Raw genomic sequence first — 13,264 nt, 5'->3', positions numbered from 1 at the left:
ACCGGCTACTATTTTGCCGACTAGCCCATGCTTTAGATGAATTTCTTGTAGTTATTGGCAGATGGATGGGACTTATTACTAAGGTAGCATGGATTGGATCGATGGGCTTCGAGTGCAGTATATATGTAGTTGGGCATGCTTTGGACTATACAGTTGATGGCCGTACATCGGATTATATAGGTTAACATTGGATGGGAACAGCAGAAATATCACACACAGAGTAGATTACTACGATATGTAAACTTCCCAGTAGTACATGATTTATTAATATCCTATCTTGCATCCTTGTCAGTTAGGGCAACAAGACCATGTGATCTTATCGCGATAACAAACTCAACTTCTCCAATACCTTACATTCTCCCTCCTACAGCACACGTACACAACTGCAAATGTGAACCCAACCCATCCTTAAATCCTAAATAATGTCCACCCACATTGCACATACCCTCCTCTCACGTGCCCACTCCCCCGACACCGCCTCCCAACTCTTCACCGAACGTGTGAAACAAAAACCCCTCCACCTACGACCTACCTCGCCTTCACCCTCTGACAACCGCGACCGGCGTCGTCACCACCGCCTCCGCAAGAAGGAATACTTCCTACGGAAACAGAAGCCCCGTCCCCTATCGGCACGCGAGAAACGCGTCTCAGGAATCCACCAGCTCCCCGTCCATGAATGCAAATACGCCGTCTTTAAGGGCCTGCATACCCTGTGGGTCAGTTACATGCAGGAGATCCTGGATCTGAAGACGCGGGATCCTGCGGATGCGTTGATTTCGCCGCTGTCGCATGGGAGTAAATTGGCTAGTGCGGATTTCCATGGCTCAGAGGTCCAGGTCGTTAGGAGCAGGTGTCATGGTAGAGTGGGGTTGAGGGGGATTGTGGTTAGGGATACGAAGTTTACGTTTGTGGTGGTTACGGAGGGGGATGAAGTTAAGAGTGAGTTTTGTTTTTATTTTTATCTTTATTGTGGTGGTTCAGGCTGGACTGATTGGAGTAGCTATTCCAAAAGAACAGACCATCTTCCGATTCACGGTGCCTTTACCATCCTCCTCTGTGTCGGAAAAGAACGATCCTGCAGAAAAGAAAGAATTCGTCTTCGAGCTTCATGGGAGTCAGTTCTTGAATCGGCCTGTCGATCGCGCAAATAAGAAGTTTAAATGGCGGAATGTGGATTACCTTTAGTCGGGGCCGTTCTGTTATTCTGAATGGACGGGATTTTATATCATTAATACTGCTCGACGGCAATTTCAGAGGACATGCTGTCTTTCTATATGAGAAAGGTATCTGAAAGGATAAATGAGCCTGGTATCTGCGCAAGACACAGCGACACGGCATGTCTATCAGACCTTGACTCTGGTTGCATTCGCGATTATCGTTGCATGGCCTGTCGTAGGAGTCACGAACTGCCGGATTTCAAACAAACCGCTCATATTCTCAGGTAGCAGTGCTATACCACTACGATGCTTCAATACCCGATACTGAAGTCGTTACTACTGTCTAATGATGCCCACTCAATTGTATATACTTTCAAGGTATCGAGGCCTAGATCAGTATACTATGTACATGATAAACAGATAAAATGATGTGTCATTGTGCTGCTGCCCGTCAAAGCTACAACTCTGACAGGCCTGGTTAAGGTCTAGAGATTAACAGACCTCAGAGTATAGGCACATGTCTTCGCTTCCGCATTGGGATTTCCAATGTTGCGAGAGTACATGATCCACCCTTATACACGACTGATGCTTCACGTCTGATTATCTGTCTAATACAGACCGAGCATCATAGTGCTAGACTTTCGTCATACGCATTGCTCGGACAAATGCCCAAGAGTGTGCCTTGATATAGAAGGCGTATTTCAGCAGAATAAGACAGGCTGTCACGGAATCCGAAACTTTGTTTTTATCTCACATGCCTGCCCATTCCAGACTGAATGTTCTTACCCTCTCTCCCTCAGTGTCTTCGGTCTTCTCGGCTCCCCCAATAAGGAACCCCTTCTTCACACCAGTCCCCAGACGACCACCCGCAATCAGGTCCATCAGATTAAGCTCCTCGTCCCATTCGGCGGACACAACCAGGAAGTGAGAATGGAAACGTAAAGAGTCACCGGGATAGGCAAGATACTGACAGCCAAATCGAAGACCCGGCGATAGAAAGTATCCTTCGGAATGCAGATGAGCAAACAAAGGATACGATGATGGCACTGCAGGCAACGCCATCAGCTGATCGGCGGACGGTTGGGACGGAATCAGTCGATAGGATGTCGCAGGAGTAATCCCCATGACAGAGTTGGTAGGGACTGTCGTCGAGACACGTCTGGACGAGATTTGACTGGGCCCGGACTGTTGGTTGTCTGCAAAGAGGTCCACCACAGACTCTTCCTTAGACTCCCCTTTGGGCTCGTCAGCAGATGCAGTCTCAGCCGCCTTTCTCGCCTTCGTTGATTGCTTCTCAGCAATTTTCTGAAGATGCTTTTCCTTCTTCTGCTCTTTGCGGTTGTTTTGCAAGCGCATAGCTTCAAGGCCTTGGGATTCTAGGTCATGCAGGTACTTTTTGCGGTCATGCTCCATGAGGGCCTTCATTCCGTCCTTCTGAGCTTTTACCTCGTCTACAATGCAAGCTACACCTTTCTCCACTAGCAACCTCGCCTCCTCGGGCATCAGCTGTAGGGGTAGACCTAGGAAGACATTTTGCTGGGGGATCTGCGGCAGAGTGCCGGCCAGTACACCACAGATATGATGCTCTCGCCTCAAATACGTGACTGCATCAATGGAGAAGAGAAAGTAGTTCCCCTCGATATACGAGATCGGAATAGGTAGGGAGAGTTGCGAGTTCATTTTAATGGAACCAAATCAGATTATTAGATCTGCGACCGGTGGCAATGTTAGCATTGGTCTTGATAAGTAGCCAGAATAACAGATAAAGTAAAACAATGCAGTCATTTTCAATACGTTTCTCAATCACATGTGCTCGTTAAATGAGATAATTTTGGTGAGCTTCAGGGGATTGACAGATTATAGTAGTTATATAATCATTCAAAGACAAGGAAAGATATAAAGGAAAATATAATGCAACTTACCATTAGTTACACCATGACAAAAGAATGCAGCCCTGGACTTGTCCAGCAAAACCAGAGCAGATTCCAACTGAGGAGATGGATGGAAGAAAAAAATCGGTGGGCGCCGCAAACGAAAAAGAAGCCCCGGAGCTTTTCCTCTTCGGGCAGAGCTGCCGCACAGACCATTTATGCCTAAGGCCACAATACCGTCACGCTGAATGAGGATTATTCACCTCCAACTCCCACCACAACCCCACTATCACTAGTCCGAGTCACAATGAACTTCTTCCTGTTGCTTTTTCTTGTGTTCTTTGCACCTCTTCTTCTCTTCCTAGGTAGGTATCCTAGCTCTCTCACATCTTCCGATTGTGGCTGATTAGAGAAGCATGGCTTGCTCTGTCGTCATGTCTAGGTAATCGTTTTCGTTCCCAGTTCCCCCGTGTTTCATTTCGACCAGGACTCGATGCCTATGGAAGAGACTATCTCCGAACAATGGCCAATTCCGGGTCTGCCATGTCTGAGCAAATCGAGCTTGATAATATGCTGGTGGAATCAGATCGCAATGAATGATCTCTATGGTTTGTTTCTATATGCTTGAACGACGGTATCTTAAAACTCAAGATCTGCCTTTTTCGGCATCCCGCTTGGTGCTGCTGCGTCCTGTGCTTCCCTGTCTCCTTCGGCGGGTGGTAAACTGAAAGGTTTCACTTCGAATTTCTTCCGACTAAGCGTGAAGGCCCAATCCTGTCCAATATTCTGATCACTACCTCCGCCTCGTTCATGCAGAACTGGCAGTTTGTGGACCTTCAGCATTCCCTGTGGCGGTTCCTCGTGGGCTGTTGCAGCCCCTGATGTCGTGAGGGAGTCGGCCGAATGGGGGAAGGGACACAGCTCGATAACTCCGTCGCTTAGAATTTCCATCCATCGCACCAGGCCGGAAGACCGTGGAAACAGAGATAATGGGATTGTGATCATGGCCGTGGCGCGCACCATAGGTGAACTCAGCAGAGCTTTGAGGAAGTGAAGAAACGGCAGAAGATTCTCGGGCTGGCAGACTTCAGGTGGATAGGTCGTGGGGTTCAGCAAAGAGGGCAAGACTATCCGGTGGACTGTGTTCGGTGGGCTCTGGGAGATGGCGGCCTGAAGTCGTTTGTGGACCGAGACGAACAAGGGCTCTCTCGACGGTGCGAGCGGCACGTAAGCGATGTTTGTGATGCCAGGATGAGTAAGACGTTTTGTGAGATCGAATGAATGGCAAAAAGCTGGCTGCTCTGCTTGGTTTCTATTCTGTGCATTTGGACACTGGTCGCCTGAATTGGCAGTAGGGGCTGTAGCCATCAGTACCATACCTCGGAAGACTCGTAGAATCGCCGAGCAACAAGCGCCATACCTCTGGATCCCGCAACGCCCGCCCCGAATTCACCCAAACGCTCATATCTCCAGGCAATCTTCATACGCTCGCTTTTGTGCCTGTCTTTCTTATCGTCCGCGGCATCGGCAGAGCCGACCAGTCCTGGAAGGCTTCTACCCCATTGTTCAGGCATCCCAACGACGTGAATCTTCTGGTCCTGTACAACACCCTCGGCCGCGTAATACCGTAGCAATGCGCCCGCAAAGTCCGTAGTACCATTCTCCTCAATCAAAAGGACCTTCCCTATAGGAAGGCCGCCGTGCCCAGCAAGGAGATTATCTAGTGACGGCGTTCCCGTTGAAGTAGTTGGTCGTCCATCGTCGGGAGAGGGCCGGATGCCGGGGCTTGATTCCGGAGTAGATGCGGCGTGCTGCAGCGGCGCAGAGGAATTAGGAGCAGATGCACGATCCGTGCCTGCTGTCAAGCCTATATTCCTTTTGCGAAACGACATCTTGGTCTGCCTAACAGTTTGGGAGCGATGGTCTGGCAAGTCTCAGTACTTTTTTTTCATGTTGCGGGGCAGTCCCGGGCGGCAGTAAAAGCGGCGGTGTGCTAAAAGACATGCAAAAAAAAAAAGCTGCATCTTCAACTCCGCCAAGCACTTTCTATCACCTCTCAATCACTTTTTACCTGCCTGTTTACATTCCCACACAATTTTTCCATTCCTGCTAGCTCTGATACATACATCTTAGGACTCACTGGATTGATCGATTGCTTTGTTGCACGGTCGCAACCATGTCGGACCCACTCCTCTTCGAAGACACCTTCACGATCACCGCTATCAATTCGCAGAAATATGACCGCGTTTCTCGGCTGAGTTGCACCTCGTCGGACACGCTTTCCAGCTTCACTCTCGATATCAACTCAGAGCTCTACCCCTGTGTTGTCGGAGAGTCCGTGTCGATGGCGCTCGCGTCTACTCTCTCCCTGGATGGCAAAGATGATAGCGGAGCAAAGGCAGGCTGGAGAGAAGTTGGAATGGGAGAGCAGACTCTGGCCAATGACTACGATTATGTCTGTCATGGAAAGGTTTATCGGTTTGAAGAAGGATCGACTTCCGGAAACATGTAAGCCCAGTGCTGCACCGAATGACTTGTGTTTGGCACATTTCCTATGACTCTAGAAAGTTACCACTGACTGGTTTTCCTTACAGGGCTGTGTTTGTTTCCTTCGGTGGATTGTTGCTGTATCTTGAAGGACCCTACAAGAAGCTGGCGCCCTTGAGAATCGATTACGTGTATCTGCTCATGAAGAAATAGAAAGGCAATTCGTCCTTTAAACCATTTCTTGTATTCGGAAATCTATGGAAACAAAACCGTCCAATATTGTTTTCTTGGTCAGTCATAAAAAACGTGTGCATTGATTGGATGTTTTGGTTGCAGCGTCGGCGTTTGTTTGGTGACTGGGCAAAGTCAAATAGAATATCATTCTTTCTCTGGACATGTGTTTTCCGGTAAATAAAGAAGATCCGTCAGGTGTAGCTCACTGGGAGAAATAAGAAGCTGTCGGGAATTGTAGACGACGATGTATCTTCGTTATTATCTCAAGGAAATCGGGCTCGTTTTCTGGCGTTAGAATCCCACGCCGGATGAAGAAGTCAATCAAAACAACAGCGCAGTTGGGCTTGAACTCCCCATTTGCCAATGCCTTCTTGGTTTCTTCAACAGTGTATAGGTGAAACGCTTCGACTTCGTCATCTCCAGGCTTAGGGATAACATCGGCTTTGAGTTTGATGTCATAGACATACTCTATCTCCGGCTGCAATAACCCTGTTTCGCCGCCTGCTCGCGCGTCTCGCACGTAGATATACGAGACACAGCCGGCAGCCGTGGAATTGTTCCTGACGACATCTTCAGGAAGCGATGCTTCTTCCATGGCTTCACGCAGCAGACACTCATATGGTGGTTCACCGGTGCTCATACCCCCGGCCACGGAATTATCCAGCATCCCCGGGTATGTCTGCTTTGTCTTCGCGCGTCGGGGTACCCAGATACGTAGACCGCCGTCATCATCCACGTAACAAGTGCAGTGGACACCGTACGACACTACACCAAATAGAGGAGTTGCAGACCGTTCCATATCCAGAAGGAATTTCCCTCCCGGGCCGTAGATCGGATACTTCTCATTGCGCCAGCCCTTTAAGACCTCGAAGCTGCCCCGCTTCACTGCTTCATCAAGGGTCTTCGCGATTAATTGACTGCGAATCTCTGGTGTTGCATCAGCCGGAGTGACCAGTGTCACGGTGTGATTCGTGGAGTCAACAGTCCAGCAGTCCTCTGGCCAGAAGAACTTCTCCACTACCGAGTTGGGGATATATCCTAGCACAGCATCACATCCAGTGACTCGGAAATGATGGTAATTCTTCATGTGAGTGGCGTAGAATACCGCATCATCCTGGTAGTATGGGAACCTATATTGGCATGACTATTAGATACGCTATTGTCCAAGAGATGGAAAGGGAAGAGACCAAGAACGAGAGATTTACGTGTCGCATTCATTGACCAGCTCGAGATTCGATTTCACCATGATGTCGGATGATTAATTTCAGCAATACCAATGCTAATGATAAGTAAAGTGACTGTCTCAATAAATAGCAATTGATACAATAGACCGATCAACCTCACCCCTCCAAGCCTCAACGGTAAAGATGCCTTGAAGGCCCACAGCCCTTATCGATAAGGGCTTATCGTCGCCGCAGACTTTCTTTCTGTACGATTCCATCATCGACCCGGCAAATTCAGTTCTTTAGAGCTCGGAGCTCAATAATGCAATCCCTTCTGCTTTGTTTGTCCGGCTATATAGTAATTGCCCAATTTGCTTGATATCTGCCTCTTCTTCTATACTATAATACCCTTATGATCTTGAAACCAGACAACGCTTCTTAATCGCCCCTCTACCCGCCGCTTCAATTACGCTATGTTTTCCGTCATCATTCCCGGCAGGCCCTGTCTGACGGACATTGTCCCGGTCGATGCACAGCCCAACGGCCAAGCCACAAAGTTCGCATTCACATTCCCCCTGGACCCATCCTTCACCGAGATTGTCGTTTTCTTCTTGCCTGGCACGGTTCTCCCGCAGGACACCGCAGCCGCAATCTATGTCCAATTCCCCGGTTCAGAGTTCCGCTTGATAGGGGGCCTTGTGAATGAGAAACCATCGTCGGTGTTTAAGGTTCGACCGCCACAGCGCACAGGGCCCCAAGATGACAACGAGATGCTGGACGAGGGCTCCAGTAATCCAGCAGGAGGCGCAGCAGCAACCGGGATGGTGACGCTAGGGATCTCAATCGAACCGGTCCAGAATGTTGCGCCACAGTTGGCTGCGTTGGAGGCGGAGACGCCTGGTGCGACACCGTCGACAGACCTCGTGCGGCAAACGAGACGGCAAAAGGAGGTGACCACGAAGGTCTTGGCTCAACGCATTATCGGGAATGCGTTCAATTTCCTCGCCAGCTTTGCCTCGTCGGATCCGAGCAACAAGGGTCAAGACGTTGTTCCTCTGAAGGCTTTCAGGGACTGGTGGACAAAGTTCGAGCGTCGTGTTGATATGGATCCGACGTTCTTGGAGCGTGAGGACCCGAATACTACGGGGTGATGGTTATGGTTGGTCCAGAGTGTATAGCATCTTGCATTGTTGAAGCGTAATTTGCGATTGTATTTATATGGGTTTGTGTTGTCGGTTATTGCGTACCGAATGTCTGAGTTATGTCTTGTTCTATTTGCTAGTATTACGAAGTTCCTCGTCGGAATCCATGATTGAGGAAATCGCCATTGAAGCGTGAATAGCATTGAAGCGTTCTGTAATAAAAGAATATCTATGCTATCTATATCCATCTATCCAGAAACAGCGGGTCATATATACATCATAGCCGCATGTCTCAAGATGCATCGTCATAGCCTATACTCTATGCGTCCAGCAAGAATTTCAAGAAAACTATGCCGATCGCGATCCCATCATGTTGGTTTTTCGCCCTTTCCAGAAAATCCTCTGACTGTTCCTTGGAGAAGACACCAGCCTTGGTCCGTAGGGTGACGACTTCGGTAACTATCTCCTCTGTGAATTCGGGATGGCCTTGAACGGTGATAAAACGGCCAGGCAAATACATGCCCTGCATCGCACATCGGGGAGAAGTCCCGAGAGAGATGACATTCGAGGGGTAGTCGAAGACAAAGTCTTGATGCATTTGTTGGATGCGCTAGGATTGAAAGCCGATCAGTTTTGATACAATGACGTGTGGAATCAATATCCAGGCAAATCAAAAGTGTCGCTTACCAGTTTCTCCCTCCCAAACAGTTCCTTTCCCTTCTCTGTCAGGTCCACGTCGCACACGGCAACTTCCCATCCAATATCACTTCGACCGATTTTGGCCCCCAGAGCGCGCCCGATGATCTGGTGTCCGAAACAGATTCCGAGGATTTTAATTCGACTGGATTCGATCGCGTTCCTTGTATATTCGACGAGTTTGACGATCCAGGGATAGTTATCAAAGGCGTTATGTTCTGGGAATTACTGATGAGTGGAAATCCGAAAGGAGAGTTGGCAGATGAAACACTCACTGGATCCAGTCAACAAAAGAGCATCTACGTCCTCGAGCTTGGGATACTCCTGTGCCGTCACCACGTCCCAACCGGTAATATCTAGACCAGATTCTGGATCCAGCCTATCTGACTGTCTTAAGGCTTTGGTACTTTCGTGAAGAAGCGATGTGAATACCCCCACGTAGCCTCCATATTTCGTGTTGATCTTGTCCGGTGGGGTGTCGCATTCCAGGACTGCGATTCGGAGGGGAGGACGCATTGTGAAATGGATGTGGGTATGAAGACAAATTCAGTCAACCGTACAGACAGTCCCAGAACACAGATATTGGGAATGAAATTCACTCGACTATGCAATGGAAAATGAAGCCTGGACAAAAGCCGTATACCGATTGAGTCATTCGCGATGGCTTCTCCTATCGGCTATCGACTACCACCGCCTTTATTAGTCATCCCTGGATTAAACTCCACGAATATTGAAGCCATCGTCAATTAATGTACTCTCCATTAAGTGGCCGAATTAGGTATCTGGTTGATCAGTATTACTGCTGGAGATGCTGATAGATGCATGCCTGTATGAACGATTTATGAACATTTAAAAAGTGCTATTCGGCCCACCCCTCTGCTTTCGGCGTATCAGTTACTTGATACCTATCCGCCTTAGAATGATTGCATAATAGATTAGATCTCGCCATTTGAAGTTTTGCACTTGGTACAATACCTCTTTCAACCAGCTTGGCAGTTCTCATTGGCAGACTGTCGATTAGCTGCTCGAGGGCCTGCTCCTTAGTGACGACAGCTAACTGATAGAGGATTGAACAGGATTAGGAAGATAGTATGTTGATAGGTTCATTTGAAGGCTCGTATGTCATATACTCAGCATCTCCCTTGACCTGGTAAACCAGACCATCTTGAGTTTCACGGGCGACAAAGAGATACCAATGATAAGGCTCCCCTGGACCTTGTTTCTGTGAACAAGAGAGAGATAGGTTCGGACTCGTTAACGGAGTCCATATGCTCTGGCTTATACTCTTCCCATAGTTTTGTGCCCTTTCGTCTAAACTGACGACAGTTGGCCTCGCACATCTCTGCCAGACCGATTGTTTTTATAGGAGTAGTTGGAGTCGAAAAGTGGCTCATTTCTGGGGCACGTAAGGGTAAGTTATTTTTTCCCCCAACTATATGCGGGATGTAGTTGAATGTAGTTCAGAAATTTCTCGTCGTTTGTCACGATCTTAGTAAATATTTCTAACACAAGATGAGCTATCCCTGAATCACGTTTAGCTGCATACCCTGCCCATGCTTACTGCCTAGAGGTAGTGACCATGATAAGCAGAGGACTGCTTATTATTGTCGGAAAACTTGTACAATTATTTCGAACATAGATATTAAAACTCCACAAGGGTGGGTGATTACCCGTGTGGAGTTCTATTTCCAAAAAAAATATCGAAGAAGGGATCCGATACATCAAAGATGGCAATAACTTATTCCCATGTTCATCATCTGTGGATATATTTGACCTTCCCCCTGAGCAGTATGCATGCACATCTCCGTTCCTGTACCTGAACCTGTTTTTACGAATTATAGTCCTGACCATGGATGGATTATGATGAGTTTTATTCCCCCCACCCCCAGAAGGGAAAGTGGGATACACTGGATGAGAGAGTCAAAGAGTCTGTTAGTCTACAAGTCTGGAGCCTAGTTTCCGAGATGCGGCCTATCCCACGTCCATTAGAGCTTGAAGGCCTTTTCAATGTGCTGCTGATGGCCCTGAATTAAGGGATCGTGTACTCGAGGATTTGAGATCCGCCCCAACCATTGATGGATGATTCAGATTTGTGAGCGCTTATCTTCGAGCGCTATTATCACTTCGAGAGTCGTCGATATGAGCATCAGTTACCTGACATGTTGGGGCGGTCTGACTGCTTTGTGCACACATGTCGATATTGCGCCCCGAAATATTATGATGATGAGCAGAATAAAGTGACGGCCCTTCTTGACTGAGAATATCCGCAAACTATAAGGCCTGTTTTTTATGGGGACTGGTAAACATGTTGGACCAAACATCACCGCAGAAATGGGGTATTCAATACAACTCCTACCTTATGCAGCTCGCTAATTCCATGCTGCAATCTTAGTAGAGGAGGAAATTGGGAGCCACACAGACCGGCAATCCTGTCCAGCGTACTATTTGGCTCATCACCGACCTTGTCCTCTATCCATGGATGCTTGCAGCCCATCTCCCAGAAATAGCCCAGCTTGGTGAAAGCGGACAGGTAGTTCTGCACTGGATACTTCCAGAAGCCCTTGGGGGTTTGAAGGTAGGCAATAACTGCGCGGGAGACAACGAGAAAGGGCACGAGGACGAGGGTCAGGATGGGAAACAGGTAGAAGTTCAGCATGACGGTCATCTTTTTTCTTCGTTTCTTTTCTTTGTTAGATCGGTTGATTTCAACTTTGACTGAGAATAGGTAAGACGACAATGGTTTGTAATAGGATGCATAGTAGTATACTAGAATTCTTTTGGCATTCTACGTTGTTTTCAGCAAGTTTGAAATGATATTACATCTACTCATGATGTCCATTTAGAGCCCAGATGAAGCCACTCAATGGAATCCATACGCGTTAACTTTATAGTATCCCTAAAGAGCATAATTAGTGGCAATGCATCTGGCGCGTATAGTATGCCGTTTTGGGTATGCTACACGGGTACGACATATCTGCTCCTGCACGTATTTAATGCAGCAAAGGGAAACAAGCGAGCAATGGACTAATTAATTATTTACACGCGTGTACTATGATGTTTTTGGATAGCGGCACGGTAGCAGACAATATTGTTTGTCGTTTCCACCTCTAATGAAGTCTCTCCGCCGCCGAAATCCTTATCTTCTTTCTTGTCCAGCTCCGTTTCGACTCAAGATACCATTTGAAGCACAACTCCAGATCGCGTGTAACTTTTGCATTGGCTCGAGGGAGCGCCTGGACGCTGATGCCACCTCGGTATATCCGCGCCAATGTGTTCACGGCCATGGGTAGCTTCCTGATTGGGTCGTAAAGTTGGTGCTGATAATCTGGATCTCATAACACCCCTCCCCTCCTCTCTCTCTCTCTCTCTCGACTTCATCTCCCAGAGACACTCTGACATGTGTCCTCTAGCGTGACAAAAGCACCACCGGTCCAGTGACAGTCATGCCAAGTTATGTCAGTTACTTCGGCTCACGTTCACCCACCGTGCATGGTATTATCGTCTCATACATCCTACTCTCCTCTGTGATAGGCTTCATCGTCGGTCGAGCCGCCGATTTTCTAGGATGATGGCAATCGATTGCTCTTGACTCTGCCGTCTTTGGCGTTGGAGCCACGTTCGAAGCCGGCGCGGCCAGATTGGCCATGTTTATGATAGGGAGGGTGGTCGAGGGGATGGGGCTTGGTTTGTATTTCAAGACATTAACTGTGTATGTGTCCCATCCCCATCCCTTGAAAGGTCCTCGAGGCACCGACGATCTGCCTAGGTACGTCTGTGGAACTCACCTTTGAGTATCTGATGACCTTTAACATCAGGTCCCCAGTTCATGATATATGTCGGCCTCGTGACAGGGTACCTTCACTGCTACGGGACAGCCAGAATTGAGTGATCATGTTATGGTATTTGCATTTTATTATCCTACTGGGGTTGTGGCCTTTATCTGTCCCGACTTGCTATCAAAAAGTAGTTCGGCAGCTTACTTCTTATTTTGGTTCCTGTGCGCTCACGACGGCAGTGTGCTTCGTTTTCATGATGGAGACAAATGGAAGAGTCTCGGTGAGATTGAGAGGGTTCTGACGTCGATGGATGGTAGCAATGAGGTACATGGTGTGAGGATGGGATAGGCAACGTTGAGAGTGTTTCATGAACGGGACCAGGAAAATGCAGTGAAGACTTGATTGCTTGGTATATATATGCATATACATAGAATTCCAGTGGAAAAGGTGCAGAAAATACCCCTTATTAGAGTATATTTCAGCAGTGATCTATTTATCTAGCATACAAAGTTCGGGTCATTTCATCGATTAATCTAGGAAAATAGGTATTACATTTCTAATAGAGCTAGATACAGGGCATAGGCAATTGGCTAAAATAAGTGAACAAAAACACATCAGTATGCCTAATATTACCTATACCCAATATTAAACAGTTATTTCCTAATATACTATACCTAATGTTCCTACCATATTTATCTAACAGAAATCATTTGGAACTGGAAGCAACTATTGCAATTT

General features: G+C 47.7%; 8 protein-coding genes across 8 annotated transcripts; 3 read left to right on the top strand and 5 right to left on the bottom strand.

The window, feature by feature from the left end:
* Positions 1-422: 422 nt before the first annotated feature.
* On the top strand, positions 423-1,185 carry ATNIH1004_001364 (RNase P/RNase MRP complex subunit; the record flags this gene model as incomplete). The annotated part of the gene is made up of 2 exons (XM_033566064.1): positions 423-939; positions 1,001-1,185. The coding sequence occupies 2 exons, from the start codon at positions 423-425 to the stop codon at positions 1,183-1,185; spliced, it is 702 nt and encodes a 233-aa protein (XP_033431821.1).
* A 722-nt stretch (positions 1,186-1,907) lies between these two features.
* SEN34 (tRNA splicing endonuclease subunit SEN34) lies at positions 1,908-2,837 on the bottom strand (the record flags this gene model as incomplete). Its single annotated transcript, XM_033566063.1, has 1 exon — positions 1,908-2,837. The coding sequence occupies one exon, from the start codon at positions 2,835-2,837 to the stop codon at positions 1,908-1,910; it is 930 nt and encodes a 309-aa protein (XP_033431820.1).
* Positions 2,838-3,667: 830 nt separating this feature from the next.
* On the bottom strand, positions 3,668-4,920 carry ATNIH1004_001362 (elongator complex protein 4; the record flags this gene model as incomplete). Its single annotated transcript, XM_033566062.1, has 2 exons — positions 3,668-4,386; positions 4,449-4,920. 2 exons carry the CDS (start codon positions 4,918-4,920, stop codon positions 3,668-3,670), a joined length of 1,191 nt encoding a protein of 396 aa, XP_033431819.1.
* Positions 4,921-5,204: 284 nt separating this feature from the next.
* RPB8 (DNA-directed RNA polymerase core subunit RPB8) lies at positions 5,205-5,728 on the top strand (the record flags this gene model as incomplete). The annotated part of the gene is made up of 2 exons (XM_033566061.1): positions 5,205-5,536; positions 5,623-5,728. 2 exons carry the CDS (start codon positions 5,205-5,207, stop codon positions 5,726-5,728), a joined length of 438 nt encoding a protein of 145 aa, XP_033431818.1.
* A 223-nt stretch (positions 5,729-5,951) lies between these two features.
* On the bottom strand, positions 5,952-6,836 carry ATNIH1004_001360 (thiamine pyrophosphokinase-related protein; the record flags this gene model as incomplete). The annotated part of the gene is made up of 1 exon (XM_033566060.1): positions 5,952-6,836. The coding sequence occupies one exon, from the start codon at positions 6,834-6,836 to the stop codon at positions 5,952-5,954; it is 885 nt and encodes a 294-aa protein (XP_033431817.1).
* A 549-nt stretch (positions 6,837-7,385) lies between these two features.
* ATNIH1004_001359 (OPI10 family protein) lies at positions 7,386-8,063 on the top strand (the record flags this gene model as incomplete). Its single annotated transcript, XM_033566059.1, has 1 exon — positions 7,386-8,063. The coding sequence occupies one exon, from the start codon at positions 7,386-7,388 to the stop codon at positions 8,061-8,063; it is 678 nt and encodes a 225-aa protein (XP_033431816.1).
* A 310-nt stretch (positions 8,064-8,373) lies between these two features.
* Positions 8,374-9,266, bottom strand: ATNIH1004_001358 (type 1 glutamine amidotransferase; the record flags this gene model as incomplete). Its single annotated transcript, XM_033566058.1, has 3 exons — positions 8,374-8,664; positions 8,742-8,968; positions 9,026-9,266. The coding sequence occupies 3 exons, from the start codon at positions 9,264-9,266 to the stop codon at positions 8,374-8,376; spliced, it is 759 nt and encodes a 252-aa protein (XP_033431815.1).
* Positions 9,267-11,070: 1,804 nt separating this feature from the next.
* Positions 11,071-11,415, bottom strand: ATNIH1004_001357 (uncharacterized protein; the record flags this gene model as incomplete). The annotated part of the gene is made up of 1 exon (XM_033566057.1): positions 11,071-11,415. One exon carries the CDS (start codon positions 11,413-11,415, stop codon positions 11,071-11,073), a length of 345 nt encoding a protein of 114 aa, XP_033431814.1.
* Between the last annotated feature and the right edge of the window lie 1,849 nt (positions 11,416-13,264).

This window comes from Aspergillus tanneri, assembly GCF_003426965.1.
Source record: "Aspergillus tanneri strain NIH1004 chromosome Unknown AapTan_2_pilon_pilon_pilon, whole genome shotgun sequence".
NCBI lineage: Eukaryota > Fungi > Ascomycota > Eurotiomycetes > Eurotiales > Aspergillaceae > Aspergillus > Aspergillus tanneri.
The sequence above is the reverse complement of the archived record's forward strand: the minus strand, read 5'-3'. Positions and strand labels throughout refer to the sequence as shown.